This window comes from Tachysurus vachellii, chromosome 7 (genome assembly GCF_030014155.1).
Source record: "Tachysurus vachellii isolate PV-2020 chromosome 7, HZAU_Pvac_v1, whole genome shotgun sequence".
Lineage (NCBI taxonomy): Eukaryota > Metazoa > Chordata > Actinopteri > Siluriformes > Bagridae > Tachysurus > Tachysurus vachellii.
The window spans coordinates 18647697-18667923 of NC_083466.1; the positions used below are offsets into that span (position 1 = coordinate 18647697).

A 20227-nucleotide genomic window follows, 5' to 3' on the forward strand; every position below is an offset into this window, starting at 1 on the left:
TCCCTTACACGTTCCTGTGTGAATTAGAAAGCGCGCCAGGGAATCACACACAGATGGATCAGATGACTGACAAGACAAAGCAAAATTGACCTAGATAATTATTCCTCGCATACCCTATATGCAGTCTGTGACCAACAAAGCAGACAGTACCCTGTATTGCAGTACAATCACTGTATCCAAAGGCCAGTGTCTTTAACCAGTAATGTTTGAATGAGTGATGTGTTTCACTGGAAACATATTTTCAACAGGATTTCATGATATCATGTGAATGATAGCCTGCAAAAAATATTTTCGACTTGGACGAAAATGTCTTTTTCTCAAAGATATTCAAATAAATTCGTTTGTTCTGTTTGACTTTATTTGTATATACGTTTTATTTGAATATACTGCACAAGATCTGAAATTTTAACCTGTAATGTACACATTTTTTGCCTAACGTGGGTTCAGATTTGGGAATATACTTGGCTATATACTCAAGTAAACATTAAAACATGTCTGACTGAAATTAGAAGAAAGAAGTGAAAGTAGGTTAAGTATTGTCCTGATTATGTTAAAGAAAAATCTTATTGCAACATTTTATGGTAATAGGTTTGATTATTATTAAATTCATCCATGAACAAATCAGCCTAAACTCCCACATATGTCAACCTGTGACATGTGGCTTAGCTTGTTAGCCGGCTAGCTATCTTAGCTAATCGTTTGCCACACAACTGTTGTTCTCTAAATTAATGAGACAATAATGTAAATCAAAGCAGACATGAAATTCCTTCTCATATCCCACTGACAAATGTTAGCTTTTTTTAAATGTTTGTTCTTGAATAAATCAGTGACGCAATGAGGATTAAAAATACTTTTTTTGTAATGGCAGTTTGGAATACTGATTTTTATTTATAAAAATACAGAAGATTTATGTAAAGTTAATTTTTTTTATACAACATGACCAGTAAGGGGGTATTTTAACTTATTAAAATAACTTTTATATATATACACACACACTCAGTCACACTTATATTAGCCAGTCCACCTGCTGGCATGCAGACACATGGAGAACATGCAAAGCTCCACCAGGCAGTAATCTGATATCAGAATTATACTGGGTCCCTTGGAGCTGTGATTCAACAACACAACACAACCTGTTATTTCACTGTACCAGTCTGGTACAGTGTACATTTTAAATACAGCTAATCATTAAAGTTTGCATGCACAGAGACAAGTTTTTGTGTACATGCCATTGCCTACAGTAAGTGTACAATATTTTCAGTTAAAGGACAATAAGTAACTACAGAAACGTAAAATGGGTTTTACTTCTCATCAGGTAAACCTCTATGCTTTTGCTTGCACCCATATGCTCAAAAGTCAAGGTGCAAACAGGCCAATTATTCCTTTATTCTCCAGCACTACTACCTGCCTTTTTACATCCTTCACCCATTCCCTCCATCCCAGACATCAAGGCCTGAGCTGGGTCTGCAGCTCTACCTACAGGACTGCCTGCAACTGAGCGCTAAGCCTCTGCACAGAGAGAGAGAAGCCAAATGAGAACAAGAGGCAGACAAATGGCAAGAGGAGTGGATTGAGCCTGAAAAAGGGGGTGGACGTAAATGATGAATTAGTGGGAATGATTGAGGGTGACAGAAGGTAGAAAGAAACATAGACAAGGAGAGACAGTGGGATGGAGGAAATACAGAGAGATGGAGTGAGAGAGGGATAGAGAGAGAAGGAAAGAGAACGATGGATGATCAGGGCTGGCAGCGTTAAATGTATTCGGTTTTTGAAGATGAGATCAGTCTCAGGCCTTGGCTGCTGTACACTATCCCCAGAGAGCAATTACACAAGCAATTACAGACCATTACGCAAGGGCTCCTCACAGCTCCAAACCTACAATGGCAGCCCCCTAACTGCCACCACCACCTTTAGTCCATCTCCAGCTAGACGGCAACAGAGAAGCGAGCTTGGGACCATGTTACGCTGTTTGTAATTAGTGAAGCCAGACCAAACTGGACTCTTGAATATCCTGGAAATATTTGTACATTAAGTGCAAAGTTCAACGCTTTAGAAACCACTCACACTCAATAACTAAACTAAACTCTGGGACCAGCTGAATAGTCATTTTATGTTGATCAGAAGGCACTTATAATGTGCTATCTGTGATTTAGCTGATGGGGCTGTTTTGAAACTTAAAGCTTAAGCAAATACGCTTCTGCTCTTTGGTGTTACATTCAAAACCAGGCCCCCAAACATGCTAGGTCGATTCGATTCACTCCATTCAATTCAGTTTTATTTAATCAAAATTCAGTTCAATCCACTGTAAACATTTTAGCCTCAAGCCTCAGGTCATGGTTGCAGTTGCGGTGGATATGGAACCAGGATTACATACAGGCCTGAACCTGCACAGTGGTGGATCAGCTATATCAGCTATACTGATTTTTCTGAAATTCCCCAATTCTTATATGATTTGATATTATTTATTTAGAAAGGACTATACACAGTTAAATGAGCAGTGAAGTGCAGTGGTAAGGTTATTTCGGTTAGCTAAAGGCATCAAATGTAAATGTTCCCATGTAGGACAATTTATCATAGCAAATCTATATATAAATTCTGCAGGGTTTGCATGTTTTCTGGCATGTTTTCACTTGCATATTTTCTGGGAGGTAAAAGCAACCCAAGCTGAGGTTTGGATCAGGGTCCCTTAAGCTGTGATGTAGTGATGCTAATTGTGGCACCCAATTAGATTTATTTCAATGGGATACAGCACTTTTAAGAACAGGCATTGTCACAATGCAGCTTTATAGAAATCCTCCAGTGGATTTAGATCCCTAATGAACAAATCAGAGGTGACAGCAACAAATGAAAACTCCCTGCGACAAGTGGATCGGTGTATAAGGAATCTGCATTTGTTTATATTATATATATAGTTTTTTTCTTCATTTTTGACACCATTCTGTGTAAACTCTAGAGACTGTTGTGTGTGAAATTCCCAGGAGATGAGCAGTTTTTGAAATACTCACACCAGCCCATCTGGTACCAACAACTGTGCCACAGTTAAAGTCACAGACATCACATAGTTCCCCATTCTGATGCAGGATTTTATGCAATGTGATAAATCTGATAGGATAAGCTGCAAAAGTAAGCAGGTGTACAGGTGTTTGTAATAAAGTAGTTCATGAGTGAGTACCTGTGTGAGTGTGTGTATATATAACTGCAAATATAAATGCAACTACTGTTGTGTTGTGAGTTCTTGGAAATATAAAACCCTTTAAGAGTATTCTGTATTCTAGAAACAGACATTTGTTTCTCTTTGGCAGCAGTGATTGATTAATCACTTGCTTCTAGTATATTTAAGGCTGGAACAAAAATGTGGATTGGCTTGTCATTCTTAAGAGCTGGAATGGGAACTGCTACTTTATTTTCTGCAATTATAAGGAATTAACACCCCCTTGGAGTTTCAGGGCCTTTGTCTTCTACTCGCTGGCTCAACACTGGACTGCTGTCACTAAGTAATAACTAGGCTTCACCCTCACTGTCTACCAAGGAACACAGCAGAATGATGGGTGAGTTTGGGACTGAAGTGTACGGGACCATCCATGATGGTTGAGGAGATAGTAGATAGTGCTGAAGGAATCAATTTTTACCTTTTTACATTACAAGAGCAACAATTATGCCCAGGCTGAAGAAAGGGCAGGTCGAAAAGAGTGGGTGCTTGTAGAAAGTCAGCCGAACTCCAGGCCGTCAGAGAGATAAGGGGGCGTATGCAGCACTTGAAAATGCCACAGTCATTTGTCTAGCTTTGGAGAGGGAGCCTAGCAATTAGGGGACTGTCATCGTATGGCTGTGTTCAGGTCGTTACAAAGAAGAGAATGTTCTATTCTGCCTTCCGGTCGGAAACATGCTATTGTGGAAGTGCTGAGACACAGCAAAAGTTTCTTAAGTGTGTGGGAGAAACAAGAAGTAGGGACAGAGAGAGAGACTGAGGGATAAAGACGGGAAAAAAACAGGTGACAAACACAATAATGTGGATGAGATGAAAGTGTAGAATATGTGATACGTGGGCTATGTGGCCAACTCACAAATGTACTAAAAGTGGAAAAATTGTGCTTTCAAGAAAGTTCCAGTTCAGGCCTAACCATAAAAAAAACCACACGTCAAAACTCAGTGTTGCAAGACAGAATTGTTAGTGAGGCATACAGAGTCTGGTGCACCAAAGTTTCTTGGATGTTCTGCAGCTACAGACCACTTCCAGAATAAAAGAATCTCCAGTTATCACATTATCATGAACAACTTGTAGAAAACATTAGAACAAATATGTACCGCGGTACAAATGTATTCAAGCCATTAAAACTGTTTAAACCGGAGTTTTCCCTATCCAGATATAGATTTGAAACAAGACCTGTACTTATCTACAAAAGCTAAATAAAAGAACTATTAGTAGACCGCTCCATGTGATGTATAAAAAAAGCAGCACAGTCAGTGAGGTACATCATGGATGTCTGGTCTGTCCCCAGACCCCACTGTAAGCACCATGGCATTACAATACTACAACACTACAATAACAGTGTATACAAGTCTGTAAAGTTCTTTACAAGAGCTGCAATACTCTTACAGGAATACTATTAAACTCAACTGAAGTAATTCACTTAAGAACAAAATCAAAAGTGTACAAATTTGTTTAGGGCTTAGGCTTATTTATTACGTTTTTAATTTCACTATTAAAGGCCCTGTGCACATTCTCTTGCTCCTGATGCACTCAGCATTGAGTCCTGGTCATGTTGTACATCCTCTCCATCCATGGACCTTGTGTTAAAAGTCTTCTCTTCAGTGCCCTTACTCTTCTGAAGCTCTAGCATTAGACCCTTTAAAACACACTTGACTTTCTACTCACTCCTTCTTTCCAAAATTGGTCACTAAGCAACTCGGACTGTAAAAGAGAAGCCCGCTGCAGCTTAGCATTGAAGAATAAATAGATCCACCGGATACAAGAACAAATGCCTTTGTGTTTGTGGTTAGTGAAGCATGTATGTAAGAAACGTGCGTGACTTACCTCCCACAGTGCATGTAATTTAATATGCTTTACTTCAATGTTTTTGCTATATGCCAATGTATTTCCAAAAAAATAAATAAATAAAGCATACGAAGAGAAAAATAATTTTGGCCAAAAAAAAAAAAAAAAAAATGTGGAAAGGAAACAATAAATGAACCCATAAAATTACAACACAGCAGCTCTGCAAAGACAGATTTAGTTGCTGTTTTCCCTTCTATGATTTACCTAAACAGCACCTCTTGTGTACAGAACAAGAAACTGCACTCACAAAGACCTGCTGTATTTAAATCTGGAATTATTGACTGTGGCAATGGTTTAGTTGGCTAGAGCTGTATTGCCACACACACTACATAGTGGGCTACAGCACTTACATGACCACAAATTAGATGTCTTGGACACTGTCACTATACCACCATGTATTCCTTCTAAAAAAAAAATCTGGAAAGAAATAACCCATGTATGAGTTTAATTTATAAACTGCTACTAAAAATGAGCATCCCTGTAACCTCAGAGAAGCAGATCCAACATGTTCAGGATCTTTGATATCTGTGATTCTAAGCTGTGATCCAGCTTAGAATCCTCAAACCTTGTGAAGGACAATATTATACATCAGATTTTCATAAAAAAATGTCTTTTATGATCACAGGTTTAAAAATGTTAAACTGCAGCTTTAATAATAAGTATCAAGAGAAACAAGATTAGGAATGTAAGTACAATATACAAATAGCTCACAGTAAACAGCATATGTGGGATGGTTGAGAAGATTCAGATACCCACACATACATGATATCATTGACTAAAAATGATTCACAGATGTACGTGGCAGAACTACACATAGGAGATATGGAGTAAATAAATGGAGCAGAGTCTCAACGGAGCAGAAGAATTAGATTGGATGAGCGGTGGAGGAGAAATTACACAGAATGCCAAGAGATGATTCAGTGTTTGCTTCCATTCTTTATCTCCAACACGACCATTTAAGAAGCTCTGTGTTCAAGAAAATGTCTTTTAGTTTCTCAAAAGACAAAGCCTCCCCCCCCAGTTGCCAAAAAACAATCCAGCAAATACCGCAAGTTAAAGAAACAAAAAGTAAAACTGTTATTGAGAAGTGATCAGTGCAACACAAGCACTAAAGAGAATCCAATTCCCTTAACAAAAAAATTCAAACTCCTCAGTCACATTAAATTGAACTAATTCACTAATGAATTGAAAAAGTTCACTGACTGGCTTTTTTTTTTTTTTTTTTGTAATTAACTGAGCTTCCTCCAGCATCGATACCTGTGAAAGACCTCAGTATAAAACCCATTACAAGTTCCTCAAAAATCAATAAAGTTTTTCATCTCATTGTTTGTAATGTCTCTGAAAGGCGGTATATGATATATACATGGACATATAAAATTATTTACACCGTTGTTACTGCAGCTTGGCACTTTGTAAATTTTGGTTCGGTTCACAAATAAATTGAAGTTACAGATGATAGGTTCTCAAGCTGTGCTCCCTTCTTCCTGCCCCTGTTCATTGGATGAACCCAGTGGTCCTGCCCACCACAGCACAAGCCCATTGTTCTCTCTGATGTCGCTGGATGTCATCATCTTCTCCTCGTCCTCGTCATCGCTGTGTCCAGGCCACGGGAACTGACGCTGACCGCTGCAGGATGCCACTAATGGCATAAAAGGATGAAGACTAGAAGGAAAGATGCAAAACATTTTAAAAGAGGAAACAGGTTTCTATTGTACTAACGACACAAATCAAAATAGAAGATTTATTCACATTAATATACCCAAGGTTTGAAAACTTTTTTTTTATTATTATTATTATTTAAATGTGATTAGGACTTTGGGTAATAAAAAAAATTCTAGGAATCGTGGGAAAAACTCCAGGCTCTCTAGCAACCCGATCTCTGTAAACAATAATAACAAAAGGAAATAAAAATAAAGATCTGGGCCACTAAAACACAATAAATCAGGATAAGGAGCTGTCTCGGCTTGTCTATTGATTAAAAAGAAAAAAAAAGTCCCTGTCCTCTTGCATTTAAATTCAAGCATTTACCCTAGGCATGTGTTTTTTGTTGTTTTTTTCCCCTATTTTGAATTTTCAAAGCCAACATTAAATCACTACAATATTTCCACAGATATCCTGAATTTTTTAGTCAATACACATGAACCGACTCATTTCCTGTCAAGCTGATCTTTATCTGTGATAAAATACTCAGTAAACAACTGCCAGATTTGAAGCATCCTTACAGAGTTATTCCACTGATACTTATCACACCTCCCTTAAGTTTTCATAGTAAACAGGGATTGTAGAGAAGTCTTCTACATGATCAGCTGGAAAAGTTATACCTGATGCCATTAGTGCAGTCTGTGTGAGCCTGAAACTGGAGCACGGGCCTCAGGACCTCTTCATTACAATCAGGAGGAGCTGTGAGTGTATCCCATACTGACATCACTCCGTCTGTGTCTCCGCTCACAAGGTACCGGCCAGACCTGTTCCGAACACACCACACTGACCAGTTTGAGATACAGCAGGAGCCAATATGAAATTTCGAACGCATGCATGTTGTTGATGTTTTCTCGCTTTGTGCTGGAACTTACGGATCTAGGTCGAAGTAAATGCGCTGGTTAGTGCTCACGTTTCTGGGGAGTGAGAACAGAACCCGACCCGGGTCTCGGAGATCCCAGCACAGGATCTCTTGATCCTGCAAATACACAAAGGTTTGGATTCAGGGTTTTCATTGAAAAAATACAGACTAAACACAAACAGAACTGACCCTCAGCTGAAGTACAGCGTACGCAGAGATGTCATTTTAATATACAGTGATACCTCGAGATACGAGTTTAATTCGTTCCGTAACTTTGCTCGTATCTCAAATTGCTCGTATCTCAAAGCAATTTTCCCCGTTTAAATTAATTGAAATCCCATTAATCCGTTCCAGCTCGCAAAATTCCACTCCAGTTGTTTTGTTTATGTGTTTTGAATATGAAAAATGTACAGTACCTGTATTTATAAATGACAAATATTTTATAAAAACATACAGTAATAAAAGAGAAAATTAAAAAAATAAACTAGTTTTACTTTACGGAAGATGCGCACGGAGGTTGAGGGAGGAGTAGTTAGGAGGAATTACACTTTCACTTTCGTTCACCTACTCGCTACTGTACACTCTTAATGCTACTCTACACTTAAATGGAACTTAACTAAACTTCACTAAAATTAACGAACTTAAATCAAGCATCGCGTTAGTTCTGGCAGGCCACGTTGTCAAGCGTGCATCAGCTGTTAATCAGCTGTCCACGACGCGCACCAATCCGGTTACGACATCTATATTACCCGACGATTTAAATTCCCATTCATTGAGCCGCTTTCTAGCACTTCTCTGCTGCTGCGATCTAAACTCCCTCCTCCAACCTCGACTCCACCATGCCGGAACCTGGGTTCGTTGTACCAGCTGTACCGAAAATTACGGATCCGTAGATGGTCGGCACCTCATGCAGCCCCTTTGCGACTCTCCATAGGAAATGAATGACTACCTGTTTATCGGCCGTCGTTTGTCGTGTGCAGTGGAAAGGCGGCTTTAACCGAGTGAGACGCGGGAAGCTGAGGCGGGGGAAACAGAGCACACGTGGTTGTTGGGGATCTTCGTTTTGGTGGCGGCGGCTCGGATGCTCGTATCTCAAAAATTTGCTCGTATCCCAAGGCAAAAATATGGTCGAATCACAGCTCATATCTCAAAAAATTCGTATGTCAAAGCAGTCGTATCTCGAGGCATCACTGTATATTGTTACTCCATAGTCTAAAATGCCAGGCTATGGACTAAATAGGTTTACGTCATAAACTACTAAAAGAAATCCTCACATGATGATCAGCATTAACCACTCATTTAATACACTCTGTGTGTGTGTAAATTAGTGCGGTGTTATCTCTTCATGCACATAAAGGAGCTATCCTCCATCATCAGTATCATCAAACCTCACTCTCACAACACACCTTGCGGGCACCTGTGTACAGCTGGTTGCCATCGGGTGAGAAGAGCAGGTGTGTGACTCCACCATGGTGGCGTTGCGGCAAAAGAGCCAACATTGATCCGTCTTCACAGGAGTATAGACCCACTGTGCGTGAGTATGACCCGCAAACATACATCGGCTGAGACGGACTAAATGCCATGCAGGAGATTATACCTGTCTGGCCCTGTTTCTTCACTGAGATAGAGACAGAGAGACAGACAGACAGACAGATAGAGAGAGAGATAGAGAGAGAGCGAGAGAGAGAGAGCGAGAGAGAGAGAGAGAGAGTGAGAGTGAGAGAGAGAGAGAGAGAGAGAGAGAGAGAGAGGGGGCATTTAAAGAGTTTAAACATTGCTTTTTATTCCACTCATGTTTCTCTAAAAATCCATAACAAGCACATTAAAACCTGCTAAATTATTAGTTCAACTTTTGTAGACTAGAATCCTAATTTTGTTCCAGAGCAAAATAATTATAAACAGATTATCATTTCATTCCATCTTCAGCACAGCTGGCCACATTTGCATGCATTTTAAAGACACAAGCGAATGAAAGCTCGGTGAAGAGCAGAGATTTGGTGTGTTGCGAGATCCCTCACCAACAGTAGGCCTCTGCTCACAATCCCGACCAGGCCGCTCTGTGTAGAACACCCTGACCGTCTTATCAAAGCCACAGTAGAGCTGAGATCCGTCAGGAGAGAAACACAGCGAATGGGCCGCCGTCAGCTCGTCCAGATGGTTGTAGGGACGAAATGTTGCTCGTAGGTTACCATAGAAAGCGTCCCATATGTGGACTGGGTTGTCACGGCTACTGCTAGCAATACTGGAGAAAGACAGACAGATGGACAAACTCAGAAATCATATGTGGAGCAATTTAAGTAAGCTGCTATTATAAACCTATTAGTTTAAGGAAAATCTCACAGCTGCACAAGCAATTAAGTCCATTTTATTCTATTGCACCCCATGTTGTTCCATTTGCTGAAGAAGCAGAGACCTAACTAGTCAGAAATGAGGAAGCTTTAAATACAGTGCATTTAACTGTGGTATAATTACACAGCCGTCCATGCGAGAAACTGTATTCTCTTCTCTCATCATGCCGTTTGTTCTTGCTTGGGGAAAAAGAAACAATTATGGCAGTGCACTTTCACAGTTTAGGCTGGACTGCTTCCCAGAAAGCAAAACAAAGCAGATCCGCTTGATCGTCTCTAAGGGAGGCTTACATTCTTTGCCTTCTGAATATGAGACAGAGATCATACTTCGGGAGCTAAGATGGAAGAAGAAACAAAAAAGAAATCTGTGGTGTTTCCCTGCAAGGCGCAGTCAATGGTAGAGGCCTGTGTTAATGGCAAATCCCACTTTAGATTACAATTCTGCGAATGTTTCAACAGTTTCCCCAGCATGTGTGCACGAGATCAGCACTCACAATCACGGCTAAATGTTTCCATGGTTTTCCTTTCTCTCATTCCCGCTGGCAGTCTGAAAAAACTTCAGAAGCAGAGCATTGTTTTGAGAGTCTCTCAGCTCAGGTTTGATCTCTACTGGTCTTTTCCTTTGAGTGTATCTTCCTCTTCATCGTTACATCTTCCATCTGCCTGGGATCTCATCCTTGACCTCACCACCTCTAGTTTTCTATTGCCACAGGGTGACTGTTTTCATGCAGTGTGTTTGATCAGACCATTGAATGAGTGTGTGTGTGTATGTGTGTGAGTGTGTTTGGGGGGGCTGCATTTAACAAGCCCCCCTTTAGCAGCATTACAGCCAGCGCCTGTGACAACAGGAATCTCCTTGGAGACAGCTGGACTGCATTGATGTCAGCCAGTCTGCATTCAAAAAAAAATAATGAGGCTGTTGGGACACTTATTCGTGCACAATAACGATGCTCAATAAAAAAAAAAGACGATGCTGTATGAGACCAAGGGTGATGGAAATGGCTGAAGAGGGAAGATAAGAGACCACTTAGATTTTTCATAATCACCTCCAGCAGCACTGCAACCTGCCATGGCCGTTCAATGATGCAAGCAGAGGTTAGATTACTGATGAAAAGTTTCTCTTTTTTTTCCCTTCAATCTCTCTAGTGAGGCGTTGAATTTCAAAGAGTGCCTAAAAAAAAAAAAATCAGGGCAGCCGAGGGACAAGCGATTTGGCAGACGGGCAGATAAGAGTCATGAATTCTGGACAAGCAATAAGACATCTGGAATTATATGGTACACCAGGCTGCTTTGTGAATGAAATATGAAACACCACTGGGAGACCTCTGGAGTCCTGCAATGTCAAAATGATGCTCTAGTGATGAACAACTCCACTCTTTTCACAAAATATATAACCTCATCTAAGATGCTGAACCTTAGAAACCTGAAGAGTTTCTTCTGTTCACAAAAGTTCACAGATTTTCTAGACCATGCCATAAAGTATAGATGACAAGCCAATTATAGGGAGTGGAATAATGGGAAGTAATTATGCATAGTTACAGGGGGGCTGCAGATTAAAGGACAAGCTGGCATGGTTTTGTTCCACTTGTCCTTAGAGGAAAAGGGTCATTACTGTAAATCAGTACAAAGATCCTCTAACTTTTGACCCTTATCCTATATGGAAGCATTTCTATCCTGATTGGAGAGGACTCTTGCAGTAGGCAGGCCAGATTAATTAGGGAGAGAGAAAAAGAGAGAGGGGGTAAAGAGATATAGCTAAAGTAAAGAAGTGAATTAAGAGAAAAAACAAATGTAAACAATGTAAGCAGTCATACATGGACATTGTTGGACATGCAGTAAAAATTAAAAATGCAGTATTCTAAATTATTGATGCGTTTTAGCAAGTGTAAAAGACACTCTTTAAAGAATGTAACGCTGTTTGCAGTCCAGAGGTGTTGTAGTGGGAAATGTTGAACAGACAGAACAAGGACAATTAGAGTCTGGAAACAGTATTTTCCATCAGTCAGAGTCCAGTGTAAATGATAATGTACAGGCAGGCAGAGAGAGAGAGAGAGAGGGAGAGAGGGAGAGAGAGAGAGAGAGAGAGAGAGAGAGAGAGAGAGAGAGAGAGAGAGAAGGAGAGGCAGACAGAGAGAGAGAGGAAAGCGAGAAGGAGAGGCAGAACGAGAGAGGCAGAGAGAGGGAGGGAGGCAAAGAGAGAGTGAGAGAGAGAGAGAGAGAGGGAGAGAGAGAGAGAGAGAGAGAGAGAGAGAGAGAGGCAGGCAGACCCAGAGAGAGAGAGAGAAAGAAAGGCAGACAGACCGAGAGAGAGGCAGACAGACCCAGAGAGAGAGAGAGAGAGAGAGAGAAAGGCAGACAGACCGAGAGAGAGGCAGACAGACAGACAGAGAGACAGACAGACAGAGAGGCAGACAGACAGAGAGAGGCAGGCTGATATAACTGGATCTCTTCATTAAAATAAATAGATTTTCAGGGAAATAAGACAGTCAGCCAGTAGAAAATAAACTCAGTCCCAACAACGTTTATGGAACAGAAATCAATCTAGATCAATTCCAGATTGTGCTCCCTGTCCGTTTTCTTCAGCTTCAGATAACATTATGCATACGGTGCCTGAAGCTTTCCTTCTGCTGAGCTGACAGATGAAGACATTTACTCACAAGCAGGTGTCTGGATCTAAAGAGCTCATCTTTGGAAACCAGCAGTAGTCATAGACGGTGTCTCCTTCAGGCATCCTCAGCACCGGACTCTAGATGTAGATAAACAGAGGAAATCAATTATTATGGGCTTTAAGACTTCTAAGACATTATCCGCTCTTCAATCAACCTGGTGCTGCAGACTACTGGACTTGTGCGTCAATACGCTTTTCCACCGAGATCGTTTCCTTTAACAACCTGAGAGGGTTTGAAAATCAATATCATCATCGACTGGAGCATGTGCTGCATGAAGGAGAGGTTACTGTGGCTGCCTTTCCTACAGCGAGGATCAGATGATCTAGTATTATGCAGTGTATAGAATATGACGGAACTGCATTGTGTATTTGTATCATAAACATGTTCCATGATCATAATGGCTTGAATACTTAAACCTGTGGGGATTATTTGGAAACAAGACCAGGGTAAAAGTGACATACGCAACGAATTTGTGTGGTCCTCAGACTTGGTCCTCAGATAAATACATACACATCTACCTAATATTAATCTTCAATTCTGCATTCTATTAATCTTTATATTATTCTTTATATTAACCTTTTGTTCTATGCTTATGTTCTGTAAAGCTGCTTAGAGACGATGTCAATTGTAAAAAGCGCTATACAAATAAACTTGAATTGAACTGAATTGAATTTGGTTTAGTCCTGGATGCTAATATCGGGAAAGAACTAAAAACGTGATTCAGAAGAACACTGAAAACGTGCATGGTATATTCTGGCGTATTTAACTTTAGATTGTTTCTGACATTTTGAACATGCTTTTCATATTACACCAGAAGAGCATAGACTTCCTTTTGAGTCTGTGTTCTTAATCATCTGGTCAATCTTTTTTTTACATTTAATCTACGTTTCTCTAACCTCTATTTATAAAATGTCCTTTAAGTATGAAATATTCATGCTGACCAAATCACATAAGTGGTTCTTATATATATATATATATATATATATATATATATATATATATATATATATATATATATATATATATATATATATATATATATATATATGAATTGGAAATAAGAATGACATTACAGTGTCCTCTTAATATAAGAAATGATGGAGCCTGAAATCTGCAGTAATATACAACAGGGCACACAGCCAACACCCTGGTGAGCTGTGCTAATAATCCCAGTGGTGAGTAAAGAGGCTGTAATTAAAGACGTAATTATAGGACGCCACAGATTTTGAGTGCTAAACCCAAACCCAGGTATAACGTCCTCACTTTCAGTAAGTAAGTATAAAAGCTCTACATGTGGATGTGCGCTGCTTTACGTCCTTCAAACTCGCAAATGATAACCAACTGATAGTAATTAAATTCCACACTGATATGAAAGCAGGCATCGGCTCCCATATCATCAGTGCTGATGGACTTATTTGGCTCTAGTTTCATAATAAACCAGTGCCAAAGTATATAAATAATGATGCTGCTACGGTTCGGAGGCTGACCATCTCTGAGAGCAGATCCCAGCTGCTGCTGTAGAGCTCAGGCGGGAGATTATACACACGCAGCACATTATCTGCGCTGTTCGAGAGGATACAGGAACCATCTGGAGCCCTGAGAGACACAGAGAGAGTGAAGGGGAGAAAAATAGGTGTGTTTTAAATCTGCTGTTCATGTGTGTCAGTTTGAATGAACTTTGAGGTTGCACTGATGTGGTTCATAAACCTACATGATGACATGTCACCATCTATACTCACCGGCCACTTTATTAGGGACACCTTACTAGTACCGGTGTGGTCTTCTGCTGCTGTAGCCCATCTGCCTCAGGGTTTGACATGTTGTGCGTTCAGAGATGCTCTTCTGCATACCTCATTTGTAACGAGTGGTTATTTGAGTTACTGTTGCCTTTCTATCAGCTCAAACCAGTCTGGCCATTCTCCTCTGACCTCTGGCATCAACAAGGCATTTACGCCCACAGAACTGCCGCTCACTGGATATTTTCTCTTTTTCGAACCATTCTCTGTAAACCCTAGAGATGGTTGTGCGTGAAAATCCCAGTAGATCAGCAGTTTCTGAAATACTCAGACCAGCCCGTCTGGCACCAACAACCATGCCACGTTCAAAGTCACTTAAATCACCTTTCCTCCCCATTCTGACGCTCGGTTTGAACTGCAGCAGATCGTCTTGACCATGTCTACATGCCTAAATGCATGGAGTTGCTGCCATGTGATTGGCTGATTAGAAATTTGCGTTAACGAGTAGTTGGACTTTATTAGTGTACCTAATAAAGTGGCCGGTGAGTGTAAGTTCTAATAAACTCTTAAGTTGCACACAGCGCAGTGACCCCTTGGTAACAATATTATAGCTGAACTGAAACACCGAAATGTGGGTAGAATAAAATTAGTTAAGGCTTTAACAGCGAACAAATCCATTAAACAAATGAAAAATCAGCAGAGAAACTCTTTGCTTTGACAATTACAGAATTACTTTTACTGCTCATGAAGAAAAAAAAAAGCAAATGTTACTTTAAAGGTTGAACATCAAACAAATGTTGAACTAATGTTAGCTATGTGTTATAGTGACAGCTTTCGCGGCTGCATGTTATGAACACTAAATTCAGCTATATGCATGTGCATAAATTTGGTTGTGATTCCAAACTGAATAAATCTTTCTGACAGGGTGCTGAGTTCGGTGTGCACGTAAACAGTGCATTTGGAATTTGCCACCAGAGGGAATTCAATCTGGACTGATGAAAATCTATGCATTTAAATGTAGCCACCGATTCTCCAAGCTGTTATGGCAACGATGAAAACGAATTCGCTACGGTGTCATTTAGTTAACGAATGGAACGTACGTTCAGAAACTGAAAAAAACTAGCAGAGGTTTGGAAACATTTGTTTGGTTGAGAACATTTGCATTTGTGAGTAATCAGACAAAATTCACCTGGGGCCGAGTTGCCCAAAAGCGCCACAGCACGTAGATCATCGCTAACTTATACAGCAAGCGTCACGTTAAATAGTCTCTCTGCCAGCTAGGCTGATCCGAAAGAGATCATATAGCATGATTATTATGATCTAGTGCCACACTGGGTGCGATGCTGGTACTGCAGTCGAATGACAGAATTCCAATGAACATCGATATTTAAGTCATGAGGGAACAAAAGTTGTTCATTAGAAGAAACAGTAAAAAAGTTATGCTTTACTCACCATTTGCAGCCTCTGAGGTAGTTCTCCGGAGTCTGCGTGTATTCCGCCCAGGACCCTGTGAGCATCTGGAGGTTCTGACTAAAATCCAGACCTAGGCTGAATTAAAAAAAAAAAAAATCATATGAGAACATTTAAAACAAAATAAAAAGGCAAAGGTGTGATGATTTTTTTTTTACACACACACACACACACACACACACACACACACACACACACACACACACACACACACACACACACACACACACACAATCCATCACCAGATTTCAAATAAAAAGCCAAACAAAGCACAATATATATTTACTACTGATGCTGGTACTCATTGGGCTCTGGTTCAGTGTTTCCCTCCTCATCTTCTCCTACATCATCTTTTCTCTCAGTTGTTGAGAATGTCTCCTCTGGTTCTTGGCAGTCTTCATTATTTTGCGTCAATTTTCCAGGTCTCTCTCCACCATCTTCTGCTTGACTGAACACTGTAGGACAAATGCATGACATTGTAGCACAAATGTGAGGATTTGTCAACCAAAACAAAACAAAACCGACTTTACAATTTACATTACACATAAAATCCTTTATGAAAATCTGCTTTTTATTGCAATAAAGAAAAACTTACGCATGAAAATTACATTATTTGTCAATTTGATAGAAAAAAAAAATCTAAAATTATATGTTGAATTCACCAATAATTGTGTATGGTGTATAAGAAGTAAAGAAATATTCATACTTTGACCTTTGTAACAAATTGTGAAAGCCAGAGAATCTCATCAAACTAATGAATATGACTAAATTGTACAATAAAGACGCAGAGACACAATAGAGTCACCTTTGTCTGGGATTCCACCAGTGTCCTGACTTTCACTAACTCCTGTTAGTGTCTCAGTGCATATCTCAGGCTGACCGAGGTCTATGTCCATCCCTTCACCAAAAGGTGGCTGTTTAGCAGCAGCTTGAGCCTCGTCTTCAGTGCAGGATGTTGGAGGCTCAGCATTAAATGGATCTCCATCAGCTTCTGCCTCCTGTCCTGTTCCTCCTAAACTAAGCGCATCACTGTAGGTTCCATGATCTGACATACTTGCACCTCACAGTCCCAGAGTCTAGAAGTGTGTGTAGAGAAAACCTTTGCTCTCAGACAGAAGACTGGGCCATTAAGATAATGTTTCTGATGATGGTGCAAAACTGAAGCCTGAAGACAAATGAAGGATTTAATCAGAGCTCCTTACACACATGGACTTAAATTATGTAAACCAGTAGTTAACCAATTTCAAGGACACAGTTAAGTTGAAACCAGATACTTTATATTCTGTCTTTGGCATAAAGTCACACACTGTAGAGAGACATTGATTGTGAAAACCTGAACAGTCACTGACTGAACTGTACCGAGCACAAAACACACACACACACAAAATCAACTGTATGGACTGCAATGACACACACCAAATACACACACTTCCAATTTACATCCTTGTCTACAGCACCATCATATCAAACTGTTTACATGCTGTTTTGCACACTGTTTTTACTCTTTGCACGTTGTCTCACATTTCAGTCGATTGCTGTTTTGCACAATACTTTACATTACCTCATGTAACTGCTGCTATAATACTAACGTGTTCATTCCAGTATTTATGCACATGCAATATTGATTGAACATACAGTATTTAAACTGGTCTGTGCTGTTTTTGTGTATTGTCTTTTTTTTTTTTGCTTGCACTGTCTTCTTGTCTTGTCCTGCACTGTCTTCTTGTTTTGTCCTGCACTGTCTTTTGTCCTGCACTGTCTTCTTGTCTTGTCCTGAACTGTCTTTTGTCCTGCACTGTCTGCATCAGGTTGCACAGTTGCACTTTATGAGGCTAGGACTAACTTACTAAGTCCTTAGCCCTGTCTTTGTTTTATGTAGCACCACAATCCTGGAGAAACGTTGTCTCATTTCACTATGTACTGCAACAGCTATATATGGTTGAAATGACAATAAAAGCTTCTTGACTTCTTGACCAATAAAACACTACTGTAAGGCATCAGAATATGATCATTACATAATAATTATAATAATAATAATAAAAGCATAAACATATTAAATGCAAATGTCTTAATACTCCATGTTTGTTCTCTGGGTGTAAAAACAAACACCTAAAAAAAAAAAAAAAAAACACCTACAAAAAAATACATGCAAAAATAAAATAACATAGTATCCAGGACCACGAACCCAAATACATGAGCAGAAAAAAAGAGCTTTAAATGAAGCAGAAGGAAAGTTCTGACCCTCTGAGTGTCCAGGTCTGATCTGATGTCCTGCTGAAGATAAACATGAGATCCACACACGTGGTCTAGCACTAAAGCTGATGTTGCTGTTTGTTTGCTTGCGTTTGTTTTCTCACCCAAATGGTTAAAGTAGTATTTTTTTTTATTTAGTAAATATTACGTCACCTTTTCGGGGGGGGAGTTGGTGTCCTTTCGTTAAATTTCCTCGTAACAATTATTCAATATGCACAAAAAACACCTCAAATGTCAACAAAACTTTAACTGAAGCAAATTTATAATCATAACCGATGCTGCATGTTTACACACAAGGACGCCGCCATTATCAGAAACAACGGTCCGGATCTCGCGAGATTTGGGGCAGCTGCACTGCTCAATTCGTCCACAAGAGGGCAACAAACATGGAAGAATAAAGAAGTGCACAAAACAGTTGGATAAATAAATAAATAAATAAATAAATAAATAAATAAATAGTGAACTTTTCTTATTACTAATATATGAATGAATTAAATTATTAAATGCCAATTTTTTTTATTAACAAGTTATTAACAATAAAAATTAACAATAAAATATGTAAAATCAAAATATACCACAATACTTCTTAAAATTATTTAACCCTTTATATTATATAATAAAAGTATAATCAAGTATATTTAGCTCTGAAGACTATTTGAACAACAAGGGCAAGTCTTTTGTCTTCATTACACACACCGAAAAGATTCACAGCTAATCATGAATATAAGACGATAAATCGGGTTTTCAGCTTTTGCCTCCTCATATTTACACCTAGACGTGTTGCACAACATGGAGCTTTTTGTTCTTGTTTTCAAGTCATAAAATATATCAGATGTATCTGACGAGTATTTCTTGTTCCCGAGGTGCGCCTTGTTAGATTGTTTGTTTAAATAATTAATAGCTCTAAATGTTTACCCTTGGTTTGAGATTTGGTATTTGCATGTGAAGACTGCATTTGTTGTTAAAAATAATAAAACCTGAAAAACAGAAAGCTGTCTATGAGGAAAAAAAAGCTGGTGTACTAATAACCAGACATGGAACAGGGTTGGTCAAAACCGTTCATCATGGCGTGGTTTCCACATGATTTTGGAAATATTCCTTTGAGTTTCTGAACAATGATGCCGTAGTCGTATCACAAGATTCCTGCAGATTTATCAGGTTTCTCTTTAATGCAGTGAATCCTCCTCCATACCACATGCCAAAGGTGTGTTACTGGATTCAGATCCAGGGACTGGGAAAGTCACTGAAGAACACTGAAACCTCAGATTCTGCTATTGTAACAAATCCAATGGTACAGAGTGCTTATCTGAGGTACTGTAGCCCTTTTTATCAGCTTAAACCAGTCCGGCCATTCGCTAGATGTATTTTCATCGTTTCACCATTCTGAGTAAACTCTAAAAACTGTTGTGTGTAAAAATCCCAGATGATCTGCAGTTACAGAAATACTGATGTGGATATTACCCAAAGCTTCTGGTCCGTATCGGCATGATTCCACTGCATGACTGGTTGATTAGATAACTGATAAGTAAGTAGAATCATAAATCAAAAAAATTATTTTTTTAAATCATTTACCCAAATGTCTTCAGTGTACAGCAAAAAGACAAAGAATTGTACTTGCCATTGTAATACTTTTAAAGGGGACTGTATCAGAAGAAACTGTATCTGCTTACAAGAACCAAAACAGTATAAACGAATCCTCTTAAGTCACAGGTTTGTCAGATTAAATTTTATCATTCCTAAGGACTAGGACTCAAAGTGAATAAACTTCGGAGTCCTGATTCACTGGACACCAAGCTTCTTGTTAACAGATTATTTGGCTTTTCTTCAGTGGTGAGATATTCAAGAACATCACAGATCCATTTTTGGTTTGGCTTCAAAATAAATCATGTAAAGAAGTGAAAATTTCCTGTGCATCTTCATTAAGTGTGGCGTGTGGTAAAGTGCTTTGTTTGTTTAATTTATCTATATTTCTGTTAAAAAAAAAAAAAAAAAAAAAAAAAGTTCCTATTAACAGCCATGTCTTGCACACTCGGGTAGGTTTGCTGACGTACCACAGACCTTTAAACATGAACCTTTAGTACATGGGCTGCCAAATGTGTCCTAGAACTTCCAGTGGGTTGTAAATGATCTACCCA

At 39.3% G+C, this 20227-nt stretch overlaps 1 protein-coding gene across 2 annotated transcripts; it reads right to left on the reverse strand.

Annotated features, from left to right (window-relative positions):
* Positions 1-5682: 5682 nt before the first annotated feature.
* Positions 5683-18412, reverse strand: wrap53 (WD repeat containing, antisense to TP53). Of its 2 annotated transcripts, none has more exons than XM_060874754.1 (11): positions 18246-18412; positions 16645-17004; positions 16126-16294; positions 15822-15917; positions 14121-14229; positions 12622-12710; positions 9635-9858; positions 9023-9234; positions 7630-7733; positions 7378-7521; positions 5683-6718 (listed from the first exon to the last, which is right to left on the reverse strand). In XM_060874754.1, exons 2-11 carry the CDS (start codon positions 16889-16891, stop codon positions 6520-6522), a joined length of 1593 nt encoding a protein of 530 aa, XP_060730737.1. In that variant the 5' UTR covers positions 16892-17004; positions 18246-18412; the 3' UTR covers positions 5683-6519. The 2 variants fall into 2 exon arrangements, with proteins under 2 accessions (XP_060730737.1, XP_060730738.1); XM_060874755.1 differs by lacking the exon at positions 18246-18412 and adding an exon at positions 18081-18222.
* Positions 18413-20227: the final 1815 nt, after the last annotated feature.

Coding starts and splice junctions, on each gene's coding strand:
- wrap53 (XM_060874754.1), bottom strand. CDS start 16,891: ATGTCAGATCATGGAACCTACAGTGATGCGCTTAGTTTAGGAGGAACA. Junction 16,295..16,644: donor TGGTGGAATCCCAGACAAAG/GTGACTCTATTG, acceptor TTTGTCCTACAG/TGTTCAGTCAAGCAGAAGAT. Junction 7,734..9,022: donor TGTACACAGGTGCCCGCAAG/GTGTGTTGTGAG, acceptor GTGTATTTGCAG/GATCAAGAGATCCTGTGCTG.